Below are 25,808 nucleotides of genomic sequence, written 5' to 3'. Positions count from 1 at the left end.
TACGGACAGGCCAACTCCAAATGGACCCTGCCAAGACCCTGGCTGTCCGGGACTGGCCTACTCCCAAGTCCGTTAAGGAGGTTCAGCGGTTCTTAGGATTCGCTAACTTCTACCGCAAGTTCATCAGGAACTTCAGTTCTGTGGCAGCACCCATGTCAGACCTCACCAAAGGGACAGGTGGATCTTATGGCTGGTCTCCTCAGGCAGAAAAGGCGTTCAAAGACCTCAAGGCCCGCTTCTGCACGGCACCCATTCTGGTCCTCCCGGACACCTCCCAACCATTCATCGTGGAGGTGGACGCCTCGGACAGTGGTGTCGGCGCGGTACTCTCTCAACGTTCGGAAGGAAAGCTGCACCCCTGCGCTTACTTCTCCCACCGCCTGAGTCCTGCGGAGTCCCGGTACGATGTGGGGGATCGAGAACTGCTAGCGGTCAAACTGGCCCTTGAGGAGTGGAGGCACTGGCTGGAGGGAGCGCAACATCCATTCCTGGTTTGGACTGACCACAAGAACCTGGAGTACCTCCAGCAAGCCAAGAGACTGAACCCTCGACAGGCTAGGTGGGCCCTGTTTTTCAGTCGGTTTGACTTCACCCTCTCGTACCGTCCCGGCTCCAAGAACACCAAACCTGACGCACTGTCCAGGCTGTTCTCTGCCACTAACAGGGAGAATGAAGTCGGGCCTATTATCCCGGTGTCCCGGATTGTGGCCCCTGTCCGCTGGGGTATTGAGGAGGCTGTTCGACGAGCCCAACGCCAGGACCCCGGTCCTGGGACGGGGCCACCGGGCCTCTTGTACGTCCCACATCAAGCCCGGGCCAAGGTTCTCCAGTGGGGTCACTCTTCCCCTCTCACCGCCCACCCGGGAGCTCGGAGGACCCTGGACTTCCTGAAAAGACGCTTCTGGTGGCCTAACATGGAGCAGGAAGTAAGGTCATTTGTCCTGTCTTGTGAGGTTTGCACCAGAACCAAGAACCCACGACAGCGTCCCCAGGGTCTCCTGCATCCTCTGACCATTCCCCGGCGTCCCTGGTCCCACGTGGCAGTCGACTTCATCACGGGTCTCCCTGAGTCACAAGGTAACATGGTCATTTTGGTCATTGTTGACAGATTCTCCAAGGCCTGCCGCTTCATACCTCTGTGCAAACTCCCCTCTGCTCTTGAAACAGCGAAACTTATATTTAATCATGTCTTCCGAGTCTTTGGTCTTCCACAGGACATCGTCTCAGACCGAGGGCCCCAGTTCTCCTCCCGAGTGTGGCACGGGTTCTGCAAGGTCATCGGAGCCACTGCCAGCCTCTCCTCTGGGTTTCACCCACAGTCCAATGGTCAGACGGAGAGGCTCAACCAGGACCTGGAAACCACCCTGCAAGGCCTGGCTATGGATAACCCGACATCGTGGAGCACCTGGCTGCCATGGGCAGAGTACGCCCACAACACCCTGCAGTCATCGGCCACCAAGCTGTCGCCATTCCAGTGCCAATTCGGGTTCCAGCCACCTCTGTTCCCGGACCAGGAGGAGGACGCGGGGGTGCCCTCGGTCAACCAATATGTGAGACGGTGTCGCAAGACCTGGAGCAAGGTTAGGAAGACCCTCATACAGACCTCCAGAACCAACCAGACTCAGGCCAACCGCCATAGAAGACCTGCACACACTTTCCGCCCTGGGCAGCGGGTTTGGCTGTCCACTAAGGACCTTCCGCTGCGGGTGGAGAACCGCAAGCTTGCTCCTCGCTACATTGGCCCCTTCAAGGTGGTGCGCAGGGTGAACCCTGTCTCCTACCGGCTCCAGTTGCCCCGGACTCTGAGGATCAACCCCACTTTCCATGTTTCCCTGTTGCGGCCTGTACTGACGTCTACGTATGCCCCTGCCCCTAGGAACCCCCCACCCCCCCGCATCTTCCAGGGGCAGACTGTGTTCACTGTGCATCGCCTGCTTGACTCCCGCCGGGTCCGCGGCGGGTTGCAATATCTGGTGGACTGGGAGGGCTATGGTCCTGAGGAGCGCTGCTGGGTTCCTGCTCGGGATGTCCTGGATAAAGAACTGTGTCGGGACTTCCATTCGGCCCATCCGGATCGCCCTGGGAACGTCAGGAGACGCTCCTAGAGGGGGGGGTCCTGTTAGGACTTGGACTGTTTTGGCCTCTAGAGGCCGCTGTTATTTCCTTTTCGTGTCATATTTATTTTGGCCTCTAGAGGCCGCCACTGTTCCTGTGTTTTGTGTTTTTTTTTGTTAATTGCCTGTTAGTCCTAATTATCTTCACCTGTGTCCTTAATTAGTTTGTGTATTTATACCCCTGAGTTCAGTCCTCTTGTCACGGAGTCTTTGTGCTGTTATGTTTATCTCCAGTTTCCTTTGTACTGTGTTTTGTGGATCTTCTGAGCTTTTGCATTTTTGCCTTTTTCTTTTTGAATTATACTCTTTGTTTTTGTTTTTTTTGTTTTGCCCTGGATTGTATATAGTGTACATAGTATAAATAAACCTTTTGTTACTTTTTCTACTTCCGCCTCACGCCTCTGCATTTGAGTCATTCCCCTGGTGGCCTAGTGGGGGTTTGCTGGATCATCACACCAACGAACCAGGTTCGAATCCCAGCAAAACCCTAACACCTTGGCCCAGAGAAGATGTCTACGCTTCTGGATCATGTTTAGATACGGCTTCTTCTTTGAACTATAGAGTTTTAGCTGGCAACAGCAGATGGCAAGGTGAATTGTGTTCACAGATAATGTTCTCTGGAAATATTCCTGAGCCCATTTTGTGATTTCCAATACAGAAGCATGCCTGTATGTGATGCAGTGCCATCTAAGGGCCCGAAGATCACGGGCACCCAGTATGGTTTTCCGGCCTTGACCCTTACATACAGAGATTCTTCCAGGTTCTCTGAATCTTTTGATGATATTATGCACTGTAGATGATGATATGTTCAAACTCTTTGCAATTTTACACTGTCGAACTCCTTTCTGATATTGCTCCACTATTTGTCGGCGCAGAATTAGGGGGATTGGTGATCCTCTTCCCATCTTTACTTCTGAGAGCCGCTGCCACTCCAAGATGTTCTTTTTATACCCAGTCATGTTAATGACCTATTGCCAATTGACCTAATGAGTTGCAATTTGGTCCTCCAGCTGTTCCTTTTTTGTACCTTTAACTTTTGCAGCCTCTTATTGCCCCGTCCCAACTTTTTTTAGATGTGTTGCTGTCATGAAATTTCAAATGAGCCAATATTTGGCATGAAATTTCAAAATGTCTCACTTTCGACATTTGATATGTTGTCTATGTTCTATTGTGAATACAATATCAGTTTTTGAGATTTGTAAATTATTGCATTCTGTTTTTATTTACAATTTGCACTTTGCCCCAACTTTTTTGGAATCGGGGTTGTAATTAGTATATGACAAGGACTATTGTCCATCCATCCATTATCTGTAGCCACTTATCCTGTTCTACAGGGTCACAGACAAGCTGGAGCCTATCCCAGCTGACCATGAGCGAGAGGCGGGGTACACCCTGGGCAAGTCGCCAGGTCATCACAGGGCTGACACATAGAGACAAACAACCATTCACGCTCACATTCACACCTACGGTCAATTTAGAGCCACCAATTAGCCTAACCTGCATGTCTTTGGACTGTGGGGGAAACCAGAGCACCCGGAGGAAACCCACACGGACATGGGGAGAACATGCAAACTCCACACAGAAAGGCCCTCATCGGCCACTGGGCTCGAACCCAGGACCTTCTTGCTGTGAGGTGACAGTGCTAACCACTACACCACCGTGCTGCCCTCCTTAAGGCTAACAAATCTTTCTCATCTCATCTCATTATCTCTAGTCGCTTTATCCTGTCCTACAGGGTCGCAGGCAAGCTGGAGCCTATCCCAGCTGACTACGGGCGAAAGGCGGGGTACACCCTGGACAAGTCGCCAGGTCATCACAGGGCTGACACATAGACACAGACAACCATTCACACTCACATTCACACCTACGGTCAATTTAGAGTCACCAGTTAACCTAACCTGCATGTCTTTGGACTGTGGGGGAAACCGGAGCACCCGGAGGAAACCCACACAGACACGGGGAGAACATGCAAACTCCACACAGAAAGGCCCTCGCCGGCCACGGGGCTCAAACCCAGACCTTCTTGCTGTGAGGTGACAGCGCTAACCACTACACCACCGTGCCGCCTAACAAATCTTTCTTATTTTTAAATAAATATCCAGACAATAAAAACTGTTTAATGAGTGTATGTACTTCTTATTTTATTCTTGATTGTTCTTGTCTTACAGAACTATACACTGAACATAATTCAGAATATTTGACAGTAATTGTGTTGTGTAGTACAAAGTGTCTGACCAGTGAGGACACTGTGTATAAGATCTTCCGTCTTTGCTGCAGATTTAGCTGACCCTAAAACACACAAACGGATCAGTTCTGTGAATAAGCAAGTTGACTATTTTCACTCTAAAGCACTAAATGCAATATTCATTTAATATTCTTATAATTCAGAAATAGAAACTGTCAGAAATAAGAAGTCAATCCAGCTCTCAGCTGTATGCAGATGCGATGGTAATAAATTTGGTACTGTTACCTGTAGATTGGGGCTGAGTATTGAGCTGCGATGCTGGTTTCGGTGTTGCACTCAGAGTGTGACTCAGGCCGTTCTCTATAGGGGCAGGTTTGGGCTCACTCTTTGCCTCTGAAGCCTGCTCAACCCCCGACTCAGTCTGAGAAACAAGAGTTGATGATAGAGATGATTCATACTGAAAACATTCAATTTGCCTTTGAGGGGCCCTCTGTTTTTTGGGGGGGTTTTTTTGTTTTGTTTTGTTCTTAAAGTGCCATTCCACCATTGGATGTATTCTTTGGCATAAAATACAATATATTTTGACAACATATATAAATGGTATCACTAGATAGAGAGATCTTTTAGCTTCAAAATGATATATCAAACATAATTTTTTGACAACGACAAGTATATTAATTTTGCGACCAAAGTCACCTACCCTTTTAATTTCCGCGCATGATGTCATCGGCAGGTTCCCCTTCTTGTGTACCACGTGACGTGTGACGTGGCACAGATTATCAGCAATGGCGGATAGAACACGATAAAAATAATACCAATAAATCTAGCTAATACCAATAAATCTAGCTAACTGAAAGATTAACTCAAAATTTTTCGCAATTTTTTTGGCCCCCATATACGAGGAGAAATGACTCTCTCACTTTGGGGGTTTCCTGGTCTAAAAATAGACCGACACGTGGTACACAAGAAGGGGAACCTGCCGATGACATCACGTTTCACTACCGCGCGGAAATTAAAAGGGTAGGTGACTTTGGTCGCAAAATTAATATACTTGTCGTTGTCAAAAAATTATGTTTGATATATCATTTTGAAGCTAAAAGATTTCTCTGTCTAGTCATGTTGTCATAAAATATATTGTATTTTATGCCAAAGAATACATCCAATGGTGGAATGGCACTTTAACTTCACTATTGTTATTCAGAATAAAGTTCCATCCATCCATTATCTGTAACCACTTATCCTGTGCAGGGTCACGGGCAAGCTGGAGCCTATCCCAGCTGACTATGGGCAAGAGGCGGGGTATACCCTGGACCAGGGGCGTCACTAGGCCTTTTTTACTGGGGCACGTGCCCCAGTAAAAATCAGCTGTGCCCCAGTAAGAAAATGTTGAAAGATTTTCGTAACAAACTAGTTTCTTTGGCAGATCATTTATCTACTGTAAGTTGTAGGACAGAGTGTGTTTCAAACTTCTATCGCCTCTTCTTTCTAACTAATTTTCTGATTGGTCTGGGAGATTCTCACTGTAAACATAGCATGTGTGCGGCATGCCATGAGTCCATTTAGCCTACTGAAGAGATGAGTCTACTCTTTGGATGAGTCAGAGAACGGGCTCTGGATGAGTTAAGGTAGCGCGAAGTTTTTGCAACAAAACTAAGCAAACCATATTCTAACAAGCCCATTAAACTACATCGAATTAAACGATATTAAATTACTTTTCCAGATGGATATCAGACAATTCTTCTCACGAAGCAGAGACAGGGCAGGGAAACAGTGACAGATGAGGAGGAGGGTGAGAGAAGTAAGATTAAGGTTGTAGGCTATGTGCTAGTCAGTCATAACTAACCAGCTAAGTTCGTGAATCGTGAGAGTTGAGGTGACACGTTTAGCATCAGCATGCATTAAAAGCCCAAATGCCAGCAATAAATTTTTTGGGGACTGGGATGTGTTTTCCGTCTTGTTGACCTATTCCTCGCATAACTTCATCTACGAGAGCATGAGAATTATCCACTTTGCATAGGTTGGGGACAGGAACGTTAAGGTGCATTGTGCGGGAGGGGCATTTTGTGTGTGTGTGTCGGGGGGGAAGTGCCCCAGTAAAGCTTAATTCCTAGTGACGCCCCTGCCCTGGACAAGTCGCCAAATCATCGCAGGGCTGACACATAGAGACAAACAACCATTCACACTCACATTCACACCTACAGTCAATTTAGAGCCACCAGTTAGCATAACCTGCATGTCTTTGGACTGTGGGGAAAACGGAGCACCCGGAGGAAACCCACGCAGACACGGGGAGAACATGCAAACTCCACACAGAAAGGCCCCCATCAGCCACTGGACTCGAACCCAGAACCTTCTTGCTGTGAGGTGAGAGTACTAACCACTACACCACCATGCCGCCTCAGGATAAAGTCCCACATTACAAATCACACATTTCAAAAACACAAAAAAGTAAAACAACTTCTACACTAGCTATAGCGGTTATTGGTGGGGTGGGGAGTGAAAGGTGGGTGGGTTTTAGGGAGTGGTCACATGCAGCCTCAAATTTGAGTGGTGCAACAGAAGAGCATTCACACTTCGATCAGGAAATTATGAGTTAAAGTGATGCCACAGCTATCCATGGTCTATAGACCACAGTAGATCTCCTCAGCTCCATTGGAGTGCTGCGGTCACATGGTTTGAAATGGGTAAACAAACGCCTACACGCCTCATGTGTTTGTATGGATTATCTGTATTCATGAACTACAAAGTCTGAGATATACAGTGGTGCTTGAAAGTTTCTGAACCCTTTAGAATTTTCTATATTGATGCATAAATATGACCTAAAACATTATCAGAGTTTCACACAAGTCCTAAAAGTAGATAAAAAGAAACCAGTTAAACAAATGAGACTAAAATATTATACTTGATCATTTATTTATTGAGGAAAATGATCCAATATTACATATCTGTGAGTGGCAAAAGTATGTGAACCTCTAGGATTAGCAGTTAATTTGAAGGTGAAATTAGAGTCAGGTGTTTTCAATCAATGGGATGACAATCAGGTGTGAGTGGGCACCCTGTTTTATTTAAAGAACAGGGATCTATCAAAGTCTGATCTTCACAACACGTTTGTGGACGTGTATCATGGCACGAACAAAGGAGATTTCTGAGGACCTCAGAAAAAGCGTTGTTGATGTTCATCAGGCTGGAAAAGGTTACAAAACCATCTCTAAAGAGTTTGGACTCCACCAATCCACAGTCAGACAGATTGTGTACAAATGGAGGTAATTCAAGACCATTGTTACCCTCCCCAGGAGTGGTCGACCAACAAAGATCACTCCAAGAACAAGGCATGTAATAGTCGGCGAGGTCACAAAGGACCCCAGGGTAACTTCTAAGCAACTGAAGGCCTCTCTCACATTGGCTAATGTTCATGAGTCCACCATCAGGAGAACACTGAACAACAATGGTGTGCATGGCAGGGTTGCAAGGAGAAAGCCACTGCTTTCCAAAAAGAACATTGCTGCTCGTCTGCAGTTTGCTAAAGATCACGTGGACAAGCCAGAAGGCTATTGGAAAAATGTTTTGTGGATGGATGAGACCAAAATAGAAGTTTTTGGTTTAAATGATAAGTGTTATGTTTGGAGAAAGGAAAACACTGCATTCCAGCATAAGAACCTTATCCCATCTGTGAAACGTGGTGGTGGTAGTATCATGGTTTGTGCCTGTTTTGCTGCATCTGGGCCAGGACGGCTTGCCATCATTGATGGAACAATGAATTCTGAATTATACCAGCGAATTCTAAAGGAAAATGTCAGGACATCTGTCCATGAACTGAATCTCAAGAGAAGGTGGGTCATGCAGCAAGACAATAACCCTAAGCACACAAGTCGTTCTACCAAAGAATGGTTAAAGAAGAATAAAGTTAATGTTTTGGAATGGCCAAGTCAAAGTCCTGGCCTTAATCCAATCGAAATGTTGTGGAAGGACCTGAAGCGAGCAGTTCATGTGAGGAAACCCACCAACATCCCAGAGTTGAAGCTGTTCTGTATGGAGGAATGGGCTAAAATTCCTCCAAGCCGGTGTGCAGGACTGATCAACAGTTACCGGAAACGTTTAGTTGCAGTTATTGCTGCACAAGGGAGTCACACCAGATACTGAAAGCGAAGGTTCACATACTTTTGCCACTCACAGATATGTAATATTGGATCATTTTCCTCAATAAATAAATGGACAAGTATAATATTTTTGTCTCATTTGTTTAACTGGGTTCTCTTTATCTACTTTTAGGACTTGTGTGAAAATCTGATGGTGTTTTAGGTCATATTTATGCAGAAATATAGAAAATTCTAAAGGGTTCACAAACTTACAAGCACCACTTTAGCTCAAAATAGTACATTATTGTGTAGCTTATGGTTACAATAACAGTTCAACTGATAGTAGTCTATCATTTCATTCTTTTCAGAGTGATAAAAGACTTCAGTAGGTAAGTGATTGCTAAATTTACAAACTAATTTGCATTGTTTTGTAGTTGTGTGCGCTGTAGCATTGAAACCTTCATTTACCACACTTTGAAAGATTATTTGCAGTAGTAATCATGGACATTTTGTCATTTTATCGAGTTTTTTTGTCCACATTGTATCACTGGTGGGTGGCACAGTGGTATAGTGATTAGCACTGTCGCCTCACAGCAAGAAGGTTCTGGGTTCAAGCCCAGTGGCCGAAGAGGGCCTTTCTGTGTGGAGTTTGCATGTTCTCCCCGTGTCTGGGTGGGTTTCCTCCGGGTGCTCCGGTTTCCCCCACAGTCCAAAGACATGCAGGTTAGGTTAATTGGTGGCTCTAAATTGACCGTAGGTGTGAATGTGAATGGCTGTGTGTCTCTATGTGTCAGCCCTGCAATGATCTGGTGACTTGTTCAGGGTGTACCCCACCTCTCGCCCATAGTCAGCTGGGATAGGCTCCGTGACTCTGCACAGGATAAATGGCTACAGATAATGGATAGATGGATGTATCACTGGCCACACTAGTAGAGCTATTAGCGACCGCCATTTGAATTTGTGGTTACCCATTTCAGATCTTGAGACTGAGAAGGTCTCTTGGCTGTGCTCTCAGTGAGGGAGGGATTGCATACTCTCTCTCCTCTTTCAATCACATGGATCTGTGAGCTTATGTATAGATGACTTGCAACCATGTGATCAAAATGTGCTATGTCAGAGTGTCAGCCATGATGGTGGATATACAAAGCAACTATGATGACAGCTGCTGAAAGCATGTCTGTAAACAATTCTGCATTTTCTAAGTATTACCATGATTTGAACGGTCGAGCGAAGATTCAATACAAAGAGAAGATATGTGTGGTTTTGACCCATATTATTTAAAAAAGTCAGACTTTTCTGAAGATGAGACGTTTCTACCGACCATCGAGTACGAATACAGGTCATTTTGTCCAAACCCTTTTTCATATGCACTATCAATTAGTTTATATTTCAGGTATTTGTTTGTTTGAAAAAGTGGAGGAATTCTCACTGGAATTTGACTGAAGCAAAACACATTTTTGTAAAGCAAATGAGTGCCATAGTACGTGTGCTTCGACACTAAGAACGTACTAAGGGGGATAACCACGTTGGCCCATGCCACTTGCTGACCCTAGGATGAGTTAACTTCCTTGTCGTTGCAGGCTTCTCGCTTGCATGTCTATGTTTCCTGCTGGATCATATTAAATCTTCAGTCACGGAGTAGCACTTTCGTAGGGGCTTTGTTCACGAATACCAGGCCGAGGCATGGCCCTCCCAACCCGAGACCATGCTCTTTCAAAGAGTGAGGTTTAGAGGGAGGGGCCTGTAAAACTTGGCTTTGCTGGGAGCTCCCCTGGCTGAATTATTAATTTTTAAAGCCGGCTGGATCATATTAAATCTTTCGGCGTGGAACAGCGCTCTCGTGGGGGCTTCGTTTGCGAATCCTGGGCTGAGGCACGGTCCTACCAACCTGAGATCATGCTCTTTCAAAGGGGGGAGGCTTAGAGGGAGGTGCCTGTAAAATTTGGCTTCGTTGTGAGCTCCGTTGGCCAAGATATTAATTTTAAAGCTGGTTGGATCATGTTAAATCTTTAAGCGCCGAGCAGCGCTCTTGCGGGGCTTTTGTTCGTGAACACCGGAATACCTGAAATATAAAATAATTGATAGTGCGTATGAAAAAGGCTTTGGATGAAATGTCTTAACTATTGGATGAAATGGTCATTGGATGAAGTGTCCTGATCCCCTCTGTACTAAGCCTCAGAGTTTCCTCGCCCTCTTTCTGAATCACGGACAGAATTCTAAAAAATCAGAACGTGCCACGGTCACGAGTACTGTTGTGACCACAACCATATACAGCACAAAGATATGGCAGAGCTAAAAGAACGCTTAAAGCAGTGGAAAAACAAATAGAGTTGCGCACACGTGACTGTTTTGTATGGAATGTGGCTTGACCCCGCATTTGTACATCCACCAACATGGCTGACATACAGGTTTCTATTTTGCTTTGACATCACTCGCAAGTCAAGGATACAGAAGAGGGTGTTTCTGTATGTGGAGATGATACAAGTGTGTTATTCTGCCCTGTGATGTAGTATGAGCTGCAGTTCACAGTTCTGAAAGACGCAGTTGGGATATGGCTTCACATTTCTCAGAGGAAACACGTGTTAACCTTCATCCTCCTTGGTTGCGAGCTTTTGTATGACAACAGGGAGATCGTGGGTGGGAATTGGCAGATGACCAAATTGGGAAGAAGATGGGAGGAAAAAACAAGATATCATCACTTATAAATAATATCCATCCATCCATTATCTGTAGCCGCTTATCCTGTCCTACAGGGTCACAGGCAAGCTGGAGCCTATCCCAGCTGACTACGGGCAAGAGTCGGGGTACACCCTGGACAAGTCGCCAGGTCATCGCAGGGCTGACACATAGACACAGACAACCATTCACACTCACACCTACGGTCAATTTAGAGCCACCAGTTAACCTAACCTGCATGTCTTTGGACTGTGGGGGAAACCGGAGCACCCAGAGGAAACCCACGCGGACACGGGGAGAACATGCAAACTCTGCACAGAAAGGCCCTCGCCAGCCACGGGGCTCGAACCCAGGATCTTCTTGCTGTGAGGCGACAGTGCTAACCACTACACCACCGTGCCGCCTTTATAAATAATATAAAATGCTTATTATTTTCTAAAATTATTGTGACAATCACTGACCACTGAGTTACTTCACTCGGAACCTAACTAAGTCACATATCAGATATCAGTAGTTAAGAAATTGCAACCATTAACACAATCTTAGGAGTGGATGTGTGTATCCCTCTGATTGTTGTAACAATCTCATCTCATCTCATCTCATTATCTGTAGCCGCTTTATCCTGTTCTACAGGGTCGCAGGCAAGCTGGAGCCTATCCCAGCTGACTACGGGCGAAAGGCGGGGTACACCCTGGACAAGTCGCCAGGTCATCACAGGGCTGACACATAGACACAGACAACCATTCACACTCACACCTACGGTCAATTTAGAGTCAGCAGTTAGCCTAATCTAAATGTCTTTGGACTGTGGGGGAAACCGGAGCACCCGGAGGAAACCCACGCGGACAACATGCAAACTCCACACAGAAAGGCCCTCGCCGGCCACGGGGCTCGAACCTAGAACCTTCTTGCTGTGAGGTGACAGCGCTAATCACTACACCACCGTGCCGCCCTGATATATTAAATGTTTCATAAAAGATTTTCTTGAAACAGCTAAATGTTTACTTCAAATGCATATAAATTGCAGTCAATGCATGATTGTTAACTGATTAAAGAAAGACATAAGTGGTCACAGGTTTGAATATGACTTTAAAAATGCAAATACATGGGTCAAAGGTACAGTAAAGGCTCACTCACAGCCCGCTGTACATTCTACTATGGGCGGTCTACGGTAAAAAAATTTGGCAAAACCGTGCTTGAGACTTGCACGACACTTGCGTGTGTTCAGCACCGTAGAATGTCGTAGACTGGCCGTGGAGACTTTTGGTCCTGCACATGCAAATTCTACGGGTCTTGCGAAAAATCAAGAATGCATACACTACATATGGGACCTGTACTCCTTTTGTACGCCTGAACCAAGTCAGCAGCACGGCTAGTAGGGGCTTTGCGATGACAGTAAGATGCACGAATGACGCACGGTCAGTGTACGAGTGATGTGCCTCAGAATTACTACACAAGTACTCCACACTTGCTATTTGTGCGGCCCCCAAGACAGAAGTACATCTCACTTTCTACCCCTATGTGTGGCATGCACGCAGCGCATGCGACCCTCACACGACACAAGGGGCAAGACTCTGGGTATATATACTGAGGAGGAACCAAGGAACCGATCATGTAACTTGTAGCATTGTAGAACGGAAGAAGATGGCTGTCACCATACTGCCGCAACAACTGAGGGAGTTGGACCCTTATCGGCAGATGATAGAAGCTGAGGAGCAGCATGAATCGATATTGTTCTTCAGCCAAAAGACAGATGCAGAATGCTGCAGCCACGCTGGTTTTATACCCACTCCTGGCTTGCGTCACACGCAAGTCATGAGTGATTGTCATGTGCGTCACACATCCTTCACAAGTGCAGCCCATACTCATAGCGCAGAAAACTGGTAAAATGCAAGTCACACACACACCACACTCACTGAACACACACTGATCACGTACGTCAGACATACGCTTTCCACGGGCTAACGGCGCAAGTTTTCCCACGCCTCGAGGAAGTCAGGTGTGCAACCTGTACTTGACAAGTACTTTGCCCGTACTCTTCCCCCCGGGTTCACCGCAACCCTGCGGCACGGCACGGCTGCGAGCTACCAAACCCTGCGACCCGTGCGTGTCCAAAACACTTACGGCGGGTTGTGAGTGTGGCATAAGGCATGACTTTTTTTGTCTTCCTAAGGCTGTTCAGTTTACCAAAAAATATTAATATACAAAAGTATTATATCAGTCTTCTCTTTCCTGCTTTATCATACAGATCAGATGCAAATGTATTTTTAAAAAAAAGACAAAGGCTACGTTCACACTGCAGGCTGAAGTGACTCAAATCCGATCTTTTCGCCCATATGTGACCTGTATCCGATCTTTTATTGACAATATGAATGACACAGATCCGATTTTTTCAAATCCGACCCAGGCCGTTTGGATATGTGGTGCTAATTCCGATCCCTATCCGCTCTTTTCATATGCGACTTCAGTCTGAACCGCCAGGTCGCATTCATCCGACTTACACGTCATCAACAAGCCACAAACCTCACTATTCTGCGCTGAAGTAGGCGGCGGGTCTCTCAAAAAAAGTTACAACAACATGGCGCATAATCACGGGCGCAGATAGAGGGTGGGACTCGTCCCACCCAGATTTAAATTCACCTCGTTTGGTCCCCCCCACTTATAGGGAGGAAAAAACGTCTATGCTGTCTTTCTTTGTATAAGGCAAACCTCACGGAAAAATCAAAAGACTAATTACTATTCGGTTTATTGAGGTGCACAGCAGTGTATACATAGTTGCAACAACTCACATAAAACAAAGACTGATATTCGGTTGGTTGAGCTGCGCAGACTGCACAGGTTGCGAGCTCAAGCTTGGTTGCTATGGTTACTAACAACAAGTTTGACAGGCATATCGGGGTTGGGGTTGGTTTGCTGGCAGCTTTGTCCCCCCCAGTTTTTTGTCCCTCCCAGTTCAAAAAACGTATCTGCGCCCCTGCGCATGACATCAATGCGAGGGACGCTTCGGGCTGTGAAGGTTCTGAATCTTCTCAATGGAAGGACGCAGAGGTTAGGGAGCTGATTTCCATTTGGGGGGATGCAGCTATTCAAGCTAGATTGGATGGGTCATACCGCAACCGGGCGGTTTTACTTCCGTAAACACTGGCCATGCTCACTGCGTGTGACGTCGTCGTATCCTGCAATGCGCATGCGGAACACTTTTAGGTCGCTTTTCGTTCATACTGAGGATCACATACAAGTCGCATATATTTGTTAATGTGAACGACCTCACAAAAAAATCGGATTTCACAAAAAAATCGGAATTGAGCATTAAGCCTTGCAGTGTGAACGTAGCGAAAAAGGCACATTAAATTAAGAGCTTCAATTCCACTCGTTATTATTAAGCCATATGAACGCTGAAGTGAACCTGCAGTGAACTATGTAAACCTGGATGGAACAAGGCACACGGACCCCACCTCTTTGGCATCTTTCTCCTCCTCCCCTTCTTCTAATGTCAGAGCAGCCAGCTGCTTGGATCTCTGCTCCATTAAGTTGACATATCTAATGGGGTTAGACAGGGCCTCTATGACATCTGTTCCAATAAGAAACGCACAGTCAGTCATCACAAGCATGGCAAATTTCATCCAGACTGTCAATTCATCATTATTTGCATTCACAATGGCATCGCTTTTCTTTTTTTTCTCCTGCTGTCTCTCAAGAATGTTATCTGCCTTAGTGCTGACATCACCCACAACTTCTGTGGGGGACTGAACGCTCGTCAGAACAAAAGCGTTAAATGCTGTTAAAACACAAACCAACCCTAGAGCCAGTTGCACCTGTAAGCCCCAGTGGCATAAAAAAAAAAATCAAACTAGAGTCATATGTGCTGAACAGGAAGCACAAATCCCTTTAGTCTCAGCATTTCACACCTTTATCTCAAGACTAAATTGCTAAAACCTGTGGCACTGTGATCAAGATGGAATTTCACATTCGCACAGTAGGCTGAAGAAAAAGGGCAGGTAATCATTATGTTCTAATTTGATACTACTTACCTGCAAAGGTGTCTGGCACATAATCTTTCACTTCAATATAAACGAACAGAGCAGGAAGAGTGAGCGACTGGTTCTTCTCATTTCTCAATCCAATATACCGGTAACCTGTAACAACAATAAATCTTGTGTAAAAACATTTTCATCAAAGTAATTGAATATAACTCTAAATCCGGTTTAGCAGAGAAAGCAGGCATCTACCTGGTCGAATGGCTGATATAGGAATTATCCGATGACCTATGAACTTTCCACCCTCCTCAAATACAGCTATTCTCATCGAGGCAAGAGTAGGCAAAACCACCTGTAAAAATATATATATATATATAAAAATTTAAAAATAAATAAATAAATAAAAAGGGAAGCCAACCGTAATATGATTTATTTAAAGATGCACGCTGGGACTCTTCTGAGTGAGGTGCTCTACCTTTTTAAAGACGATCGGCTCTTCATCCCACACAGGGTTGATGGCGTTGTTCTGGGATGTCTTTGTTTTGAATGCTTTCCGTCTCGTGTCGACTGGGAGCCCAAATGTGTCGATCTCTACATACACCCCTACTTTCTTGTCAGTAAGGAACTGTCCTGATATGATCTGATTGGACAAAACAGTAATAACTGCATTCACAATATAATTTAATAATATAATAATAATAATAATACATACGCAATCTTGAATAGATATCTGTCATGTTATTACATGAAACATGTTGATGCCAAGCCTAATGAATCACTTTTATTGACTCTGTCTATGATCATGTCACCAGGACCTTGAAAATTCAGTACATATGTGCAGATGAGGGACATTTCCTGTTTCTGCTTAGTTCTTTGTCTTGTGTTCTTTCAATATAGGTTTATAATAATCCAAATACAGACATCTGCACTAAATATTTTTTCACTCACAGTAAGAAAACAGAAATGAAGCTCCACACTCATGACTGAGTGGCAGCTGCGAGCCAGTAGTAGTAACGAGACCGTCAATGATGACGTAGCTCACTCCAGTCCAGTGAGAAATCAAATCTGGGTAGAAGTTATATGCACCCTAGGTAGCCCTACCTTCATGCCAGAAAGAATCAAAATCGGTGAAGAACTGAGGGAGAAGAACCGATTTGTGTGGAAAGTGCTTGTTAGGGCTTAATTACTCCATATCTTCATTATTAATTGCAATTATACAAATTTGGATAGACGCTATATGCACCCCAGGCAGACCTACCTTCCTGCCAAAAAGAATAAAAATCGCTGAAGAATTGAGAGAGAAGACGCGATTTTCGTGAAACGTGGATGACGCCAGACGGACCACCGACAACACATGATGGCATAAACTCATCGCCTATCAGCCGGATGAGCTAATAATTGAAAGCCTGAACTGCACAATAAATAAAAATGAGGGCTGTATTTTTTTTTTTACTTGATGTAAAACATGCATGAGTTTTTTTGTACAACACCACATGCTGAAGGCATAATTCTTCTGCCCCATTTAGGAAAAAAGTAATCCTATGTTAATGTAAATCATGTTCTAGCCTTAAGCTTAAAAGGATAGTTCGGGATTTTTGACATGAATCTGTATGGCATCCCCATCAATAGTGTCGTGCAAACACACTGACTTAACCCTGACAGCATCCTGTGAGTCCAGTTCTTGTCCAGTTTTGGTCCAGACGAAAGTAGTCCGGCAAGTTTGTTGGGGTCACGAAAGTAAAACGTTTTTCGTCTCAAAACAGTATGTGTTCAAAAGAGTGATATATTTGCATCACAAAACCGTTGTCAAATAAAAAGTCAGACCTCGAAATCGCTTGGCACTATTTTCTCTCCCTTCTTATCACTGCGCGCTGCCGCCAGGTGACAGCCACGGCTGTTTCATTCATTGTTTACTAGTGATGGGAATTTCGGCTCTTTTGGCTCTTCTTACTATAAGGAGCCGGCTCTTTCGGAAGATTTTTTATAATTATTTCTCATGACTTGTACATTCACATCGAGTACACATATCAATGGAAATTAACACGAAGGGATTTACTAGACCAATTTATATCTGGAACTATTTTCAGCCACAGCACAGGCAAAGCACCGCTGCAGGCGCAAAGACACCGCGCAGCGCCTGAAAACGGGTGCGCAGCGCCTGAAAACCCATTTTCAGGCGCTGCGCGGTGTCTTTGCGCCTTCCTTTTCCTACCTATTCCTTTAATTGCTGCAATTAACTAGTTAATTCTGATTCTATTTCTCCTCTCAGTTATAATCTGTCCTGCTTTTGAAAAGATCCTCTCTGGGGGGACAGATGCTGCCACTATACACACCCTCCGTGCCATCACGTGTGTAAGCCGTGGATAGAGTGCAGCCATGGTCTCCCACCAGCTTAGTGGGTCTGCGTTTCGCTGTCACCTGGCGGCAGCACGCAGTGATGAGAAGGGAGAGAAAATAGTGCCAAGCGATTTCGAGGTCTGACTTTTTATTTGGCAACGGTTTTGTGATGCAAATATATCACTCTTTTGAACACATACTGTTTTGAGACGAAAAACGTTTTACTTTCGTGACCCCAACAAACTTGCCGGACTACTTTCGTCTGGACCAAAACTGGACAAGAACTGGACTCACAGGATGCTGTCAGGGGTAAGTCAGTGTGTTTGCACGACACTATTGATGGGGATGCCATACAGATTCATGTCAAAAATCCCGAACTATCCCTTTAATATCAGCATCAACTTTGTTTGGATGATACACTAATAAAACATTACTTTTGTCTAAACCCTGACATGAGAAACCTAAGCGATAATAACGTTTCAGTAGTTTAGTCCTTTTCACTAGTTGTGTTGGCGAAGGTGTCGAGTATTTTTGCATCAATAAGTGCTGCTTATACCATTGCTAGAAAAAGTAACCATTTGCTCGTCATGTGATGAAATTCCCAAAGGGACCTCATATGCACTAAACAGAAGTCACAAACATTTACTTGCAGTGTGAAGCCAGTCTATAGGACACTAACCTTTATTGATAAAGTATTGGCTACAATGCCATCCACAGTGCTTTCTGTGAAGAGGTCAAAGTGCTTATCTGGTCGCCTCATGAACTCAGGCTTAAGCCTGTAGCCACTCTTCCCATTATACTCGTACATGCCCAAGTTCAGCTGCATGGACAGATCTAGGAAAGCAAAAGAAGACGCATGGAGCAGTCATAAAAATGTTTTTTTCCCCTTCATATTTTTCAACGGGCAGCATGGTGGTGTAGTGGTTAGCGCTGTCGCCTCACAGCAAGAAGGTCCGGGTTCGAGCCCCGTGACCAGCGAGGGCCTTTCTGTGCGGAGTTTGCATGTTCTCCCCATGTCCGCGTGGGTTTCCTCCGGGTGCTCCGGTTTCCCCCACAGTCCAAAGACATGCAGGTTAGGTTAACTGGTGACTCTAAATTGACCGTAGGTGTGAGTGTGAATGGTTGTCTATGTGTCAGCCCTGCGATGACCTGGCGACTTGTCCAGGGTGTACCCCGCCTTTCGCCTGTGGTCAGCTGGGATAGGCTCCAGCTTGCCTGTGACCCTGTAGAACAGGATAAAGCGGCTAGAGATAATGAGATGAGATGAGATATTTTTCAACTACAATGAAACGATGTACGCTTTGGGAGGCATAGTGGTTAGCACTGTTGCCTCACAGCAAGAAGTTTCTGGGTTCGAGCCCAGTGGCCGATGAGGGCCTTTCTGTGTGGAGTTTGCATGTTCTCCCCGTGTCTGCATGGGTTTCCTCCGGGTGCTCCAGCTTCCCCAACAGTTCAAAGACATGTGGTTAGGTTAACATGGGGCAGCCTTGGATTGAAGTGTCCTTGAGCGAGGCACCTAATCCCCAACTGCTCCCTGAGTGCTGTAGCATAGCTGCCCACTGCTCTGGGTATGTGTGTGTCCTCATTGCTGACTTGTGTGTGTGCAGGCATGTGTTCACTGCTCCAGATGGATTAAATGCAGAGGATGAATTTCACTGTGCATGTGACAAATAAAGGCTTCTTCTTCTTTAAGGATCTAAACCTCGCTGTGGCAGCATGGACGTGGACAAGCATCAGCTGCAGACAGAGATGAGGCGGGTTGAACTGGCAGGTAACACGTGATGATTCTCGTCTGTATGTGATCGCGGTGTTTACTTATGTGTGGGTTGTTTGTCTTTTCAGAACAACACTGTAAATGAGAGAGTGAGAGTTGAGCTGGGCTGAACTGTTTGTGTTTGTGTGCTCACGAGAGCAGAAGTGCTGAAAAGTTGCCTGCCTTCTCCTGCCTCTTTCCCACATACACACAGAGTTCTACTGTGGTGCTGAAACCCAGGAGGAGGTACCAGATGTCACCATGGAAGCCTCGCTGCTCAGTGAGATAGTTAAGTCCTTTGCCAGCCTCTACCGGATGCCATACCAGGATCTCCTCAACCTGCACCATGAACATCAACAACAGTTTGAGGTTATTCAAGCTGCGAAATGACGGGTGCTCCAGATCCTGATGCAACCAACTGCTCCTCTAGCTGTAGCTCCTCCATCTACGGCTTCTCCAGCGAGTCTGGCCTTGACACTCACAAAGATGTCCTCCACGGACAACTGTAGATCCTGGAGTGTATGTGGGAAGGAGGACTGGAGGAAACAGGTGACTTTTTGTTGCAGCTTTCCTGCTTCCTTTTATTGATCTACCAACATGTTTAAGTGCTTCTGTTCTCACAAACACACAAGCAGTTCCTCTCAGCTCAGCTCTCATGCTCTCATTCATGGCATTCTACTGAAAGAACAAAAAAGCATAAGTTGACTCACTGTGATCACACACAGATGAGAAATATCACGCATTACCTGCCGGTTCAAGCCACTGCCTTTCCATCTTCTGCCAACACTCAACCATACCCCTGCTGTCACCAGGACTTATGTACTTTAACCTCAAGGCTACTTAATGATAACTTAATGCTCCCAGGAGCCAAGCCAGGGAGTGGTGTCTTCAGGAGACTGTCTGTCAACTGATCACCACTTGGTGGTGAGTTGGATTCATTACACAGAGCCTTCTTTGTTGCTTGTGAATGTTTGACAGAAGCTTCTGTGAGAGACAAATTTAACTCCCACTTCAGAAAGGACTTCTCCACTGTAGCACATGAGGTCACGAAGAGCGAGTCTGAATTGACCATTCGATTGACACAGCTTCAAGAATCTGTGGCCAGAAGGCTGTCCATGCCTGTCATGGTGGTATCCCTAGAATATACTAGTAGCAAGTGATGAAGTAAGCTTTTAAGTTGAAGAAGGAGGCTTTCCGATTAATGATCACAGAAAGCTTTCCTGATTCAAACTCTGCTGAGCAAATGCGGGGGAGTGTCGACCTCTTCACTCTGGAACAGTGGATCAGCTCTTCACTGGACTCTTTGCACATTTTTGAGGGGGTGTGGAAGTATGCTAAACCAGTCTACATGTTTTTTTTTTTGTGGATTTGGAGAAAGCCTATGATCATGTGCCACAACAGTTTGTTGTGGGAGTTATTTGGGTCCCTTCTTCATAGAGTCTGGTCTTTTCTATGAGCACAGTGATAGCTGTATCCAGATTTTTGGCATTAACTTGAAACCATTTAAGGTGGGTGTCATGCTTCTTCAAGAGTGTGTCTTGTTTCCATTCCTGCTTGTATTTTTATGGACAAAGTATCAGGAAACAGCTAAGGTTTGAAAGGTGTCCAAAATACTGGAATGGAAGTAGAATCCCTGTTATTTTAGAGGTGATGGTGATGTCTTGGCACCATCAGAAGTAGACCTCCAACACCCACTTGAATATTGCTGAGTGTAAAGCAGCTGGGATGATAATCAGCACCTCCTAGTCTGAGAGCATGTCTCTCTCTCTCTCTCTCTCTCTCTCAGAAAAAAGGTGGGATGTTCCTGTTAAATGAGATAATAGATCTTGCTCCAGGTGGATAAGTTGAAGTACCATGGGACCTTATGCCCAGGTCAGACGGCAGGCTGCAACTAATTTTCAACTACTTGCGTCTACCTGCGATAACAAAATCGACGCACGACGACGCAGATAGTGGTAGTGTTGCAGAGGGTCTTTAGTAGAGGCAGGCTGATGCAAGTGGATCATGATCTGTTCACATTTCAGTTGTGATTCGCTTCCAATCGGTGTAAATAGCAGATGGACGCATGTAGAGGCAGGCGGTCGTGCAACGCTTGAGCGACCAATTGCAGATTGAAGCAGGTAGTGGCAGCTAGACGCAGGCTGACGCAGGGGAAGACAAGTCTTTAGAGATGGCTGCGATGCATCGCAGGTATATGCAGACTGCTCCTGCAAATAGTTTACAACAACCTGCGAGCAGTCTTATGGCCTTATATTTTTTAAAGGTTTTCTGTGCACTGCGTCAACCTGCGTCTATCTGCGTCTGCTTTCAACTGGTTGATTCAGCTTAAAAACTCTGCATCTTGCAATACATCTGACCACAACGAAGGATCTGATGCAAAACGGTGCCGTCACCACCCAACCAATCGCAGGTCGCAGCATGCATCTTTCTGCCATCTGACCTAGGCATTAATTGCAAGTGATAGAAAAAGACAACGTGAAATTGACAAACAGATCAGATTGGGGCAGTGGTAAGGATACCCCAAGTTAGAGCTGCACTTGTTGGAGCAATTATATTTCACAGTTGTCTTGGGAACATTTAGGGCTCCCCTAGGAGAAGCTGGAACCTGTGTCTGGGGATAGGCAGTGTGGCCTGACCTTCTCAACCTATTGCAACCTTGACCCCTACCAGGAAAATGAATGAAATGATGTTCATATACAGAGGATGACTTAAGAAATAGACTGCTATTACCTATTGTCTGAAAGTTTAGTGCCACCAGCTGGCAGCCTGCGTTCCAGAACACTTGAGGCATGTAGTTGGAGGAGTCGACTCGAGTGCCCTTGGGGTAGATCCTACTGAGCTGAAGCTTGTTGTATCTTAGAGAGTTCAGTTAAGAATATAAAGGCATTCTTTTAACAGGTATAATCTCCCCAATGTAGAGAGAATATTATCCTAAACATTTACAGTATAGCGCTGGGTAATATTGGGAAGGCATATGATAATTTATAATTATAACCTATTGTTGTAATTCTGTCTGTACTCACATACCTGCTTATTTGGGCCACAAGTTGTGCATAAAAAAATGAGTCAGCTAGCCTCATTCCTCACCATGTTTATTCAGATACCATGTGGTACGGGCGGCACGGTGGTGTAGTGGTTAGCGCTGTCGCCTCACAGCAAGAAGGTCCTCGGTTCGAGCCCCGGGGCCGGCGAGGGCCTTTCTGTGCGGAGTTTGCATGTTCTCCCCGTGTCCGCGTGGGTTTCCTCCGGGTGCTCCGGTTTCCCCCACAGTCCAAAGACATGCAGGTTAGGTTAACTGGTGACTCTAAATTGACCGTAGGTGTGAGTGTGAATGGTTGTCTGTGTCTATGTGTCAGCCCTGTGATGACCTGGCGACTTGTCCAGGGTGTACCCCGCCTTTTGCTCATAGTCAGCTGGGATAGGCTCCAGCTTGCCTGCGACCCTGTAGAAGGATAAAGCGGCTAGAGATAATGAGATTAGATGAGACCATGTGGTACACTGTCAGAAACAGGGGTACAGTAGGAGTCCATTTCTGTCCTCCAAGGTACAAGCTACACTAATGTACCCCCTAGGGCTCATTATTGGATTTCAAGGTAACTATGTGTACCTTTGTAGGGCCAAAACGGGACATATATGTTCCCAAGCAGTATATAAAGGGTACAAAATAAGTACCTTTGAGGGTCCTGCCCCAGTGACAAGTCATCGTACCCTTAAAGGTGTAATAATGTACTTTATTTTCTGAGAGTGTATGTTACAGCAGGATAACGCAGAAGTGGCAGGAACTTAACTGTGGGATTTAATGAATAAAAAAGATACTCCACAAACTCCACAGGAGTCTTGGTGAGCTGCTCCAGGGCCTTTGTCTCGACAAATGACGACATCTGATAACTGCGGTTGACCTCTGAAAACACAACGATGGAAACAGCATCAGCGAGAACATCAAGGTAGAAAATTAGGGCAAATGAATGGTCTGAACATTACAAGTAATTCTGCTCACTTTTTGAAGTCTCAAAGGAGTGGAACTTAGTGGGTTGGATGTAATTAACTAAAGTGGACATTTCTTCAGTAGCAAAAGCCTCAGATCCTGCTGTACCCTGTAGAGAATCCATACGCAAACATATCAGCTGCTAAATCTTCAACCTTGCTATAAATGTAAGAAATAAGCCCATTTACCTCGTCCATTGACTTCTTACAGTCATCATCATCGTAGTCATCATCTTCATCATCATCTGCCTCCACCTCTGCTGAAGCTAATAAATACCAGTAAAGAGGGTTTTAGAACATAAAAACATTACTGATTAAACTTAAAGCCTGATTTATATTTCTGTGAGTGCATACAAATTCTGCAAGTACATCAGGGCATCATGTGTGAACACTCACATACGGCATACTTGTATGCGACTTGAGTATGTGTAATGGGGAAAGGGGCACTGAAAACCGTTGGCGAAGTGTGGATTAAAAATACTAATGAAGCCGGGTAGGTTCAGAAACACTTGCATAGCCAGTGGCTAGCACTGATAGCTTTATTTGCTAATGAAAATGAATGAAGCTACTGTAATGTTACTGTAACTGTGTACTGTATTGATTGGTAAATGGACACCATGCCCAAAATGTCCAATTTTAATTCATGCATGCAACATTTTCACTTTGGTTTCATCACTTGTGTGAAAATTGAGGAAAAACAATATAATCGCAATATAACACCCTGTTTGGCCTAGTGGTTAGCGTGTCCGCCTCTCAACCAGGAGATTGTGAGTTCTACTCGTGGTTGGGTCATTCCAAAGACCATCTGAAAAATAGTACCTACTACCAGGAGACTGCAATACAAATGCGAGTGGGGAGTCAAACTCTTGCGGTTACCAGAGGACTAGCTCCCCACTGTAACCTTAGCTGTATCGGTGAGAGGCTGAGGGCTATTGAAAAGGAGATCGGCGCCACACCCAAACGCCTTAAAGACTTGGTTAGTACTGGGACAGGAGACTGCCTAGGAAGGCCAGATTCTGGCGTGAGAGGGACTTTGACTTGACTTGATAACACCCTGTAAAGTCTGCAACATGATGCAGAGCTGAACTTATGAGCAGTCATTTTAAAACTTGCTTTATTTCTTAATTAACATGTTATTCATTTACGTTTTCGGTTTTAGTAACCTTATATCGTGACTTGTATTGGCAACTAATTGCAATTAAATATTATACTTATCGGCCTATTCGGTTTTTAGCCATGTCGAATTTAGTTTGTTTGGCCCACGGCAGGCGTCACTTATCCGCGCGATCTTCACGAGACTTGTGCGAGACTTCGAAACGTGAAGTGTCAGCCAGGTGTCAGTGCCGCCATTTTGAAAACTGTTTTCCAAACGAAATATTGCACAAAAACGAGTTTAAATGACGATTACTGCCTACTTTTTTCAAACTTTCCTGATTGCTATCAAAACAAACAAAACTTCCGGCTTGATTACATCAGCATTCGAAAGGGGGCGCGCACATCTTTTGACAACGTCGGCAGATGTCGGTCACTTTGATTTCTGTTGTACATTTTACTTCCGTCCTACGATGTCTCGCACAGGTCTCAACGAATCTCGTTTACGGCCATTGCTTTGACATACGGACTGATATATTACAGAGCATATTTCAAACACTCATAACTTGCTATCGCAGCGACAAAATAGCGATCAAAAATGCATTCCTATGTTTAATAAAATGAGATAAATAGAATTTTGTTAATAAAAAAATTGCCTTCAGTTCTCCTTTAAGCATATTATACAGTATATCATATACTTGACAATGATCTTCCCATGGACAATGTGCTCCAGGTAAAGTTGAAATCAAGCCACCAATATTTAATAGCAGACACTACTGCTACAAAACAAAGTATTCCTAGCAATCCAAGCTATAAAAACAAATCATATTGCATTAGCATAGTTATGTCTATACTCCACAACCCACCAGATGGCACTATAAAAATAACAAACAGAGACAAAAAAAAGTGCACCTGAAACAGGTGGTGATTTAAAAGTCACTACTTAGAAGTGTTCATTTCTTCATCCTAATTCTTCAGGAAAAAAAAAAAAAAAGATTAAGCCTTTAACAGCATGCTGCGTTTACCTGCAGGCCCAGCGCTGGGTGAGGATGGTTCGAACACACTGGAGGAGTCACTATTGGTGTTCGAGGCTTGCTCTGAGAGCTTCTTCTTTGTACTCCCATCAGGTGGTTTGGGGTGAGACTTTTTGTTCTTGATGAGGATCTTCCCCATGAGTTCCTGTGGACTGGGCAGTGGAACCCCTGACTCAAGCTAACAATATACAGAAGAAAAAAATTCTTTATACACTGTCCTTATTGTAGACTTCGTGTACGACTGCAATAGTGTGAAAAGGATCCTGAAGACCAGGTACATACCGGATATTTCTCAAGTGTCTCAGTTAAAAGGGCATCTCCAAAAATCGATCTGCAATATTCCGCCATTTTGGCTTGTTGTTTTGGACTGTAATTACAAACACAATTCTATTTTTTGATAAAATAAATAAATAAATAAATAAAATTCTCAAAGATATGAACGTATTTTAATCAGCAAAGCAATAGAAATCACAGACTTTAACAGCACTGTGCTACTTAATAAGGTGCCATACTTATGAGCTCTCAATTTATGCCACATTTTCTTGCACACAACAAGAAAAGGAGCAGCAACAGTGTGTGG

The 25,808-nt window shown here is 44.9% G+C and overlaps 1 protein-coding gene across 1 annotated transcript in view; it reads right to left on the bottom strand.

Moving 5' to 3' along the window:
• The window catches only part of LOC132893946 (1-phosphatidylinositol 4,5-bisphosphate phosphodiesterase beta-1), a 109,253-nt gene that overhangs the window by 21,177 nt on the left and 62,268 nt on the right, over positions 1-25,808 (bottom strand). The window contains exons 13-25 of the mRNA XM_060933125.1: positions 25,511-25,595; positions 25,220-25,406; positions 23,292-23,368; positions 23,116-23,212; positions 22,935-23,019; positions 21,849-21,973; positions 18,045-18,199; positions 15,504-15,668; positions 15,281-15,380; positions 15,083-15,187; positions 14,507-14,622; positions 4,585-4,720; positions 4,350-4,403 (exon numbers count right to left, since the gene is read on the bottom strand). Coding sequence (XP_060789108.1) covers positions 4,350-4,403; positions 4,585-4,720; positions 14,507-14,622; positions 15,083-15,187; positions 15,281-15,380; positions 15,504-15,668; positions 18,045-18,199; positions 21,849-21,973; positions 22,935-23,019; positions 23,116-23,212; positions 23,292-23,368; positions 25,220-25,406; positions 25,511-25,595 — 1,487 coding nt within the window. The remainder of the gene's footprint in view (positions 1-4,349; positions 4,404-4,584; positions 4,721-14,506; positions 14,623-15,082; positions 15,188-15,280; positions 15,381-15,503; positions 15,669-18,044; positions 18,200-21,848; positions 21,974-22,934; positions 23,020-23,115; positions 23,213-23,291; positions 23,369-25,219; positions 25,407-25,510; positions 25,596-25,808) is intronic.

Source organism: Neoarius graeffei, chromosome 11, assembly GCF_027579695.1.
Source record: "Neoarius graeffei isolate fNeoGra1 chromosome 11, fNeoGra1.pri, whole genome shotgun sequence".
NCBI lineage: Eukaryota > Metazoa > Chordata > Actinopteri > Siluriformes > Ariidae > Neoarius > Neoarius graeffei.
The sequence above is the reverse complement of the archived record's forward strand: the minus strand, read 5'-3'. Positions and strand labels throughout refer to the sequence as shown.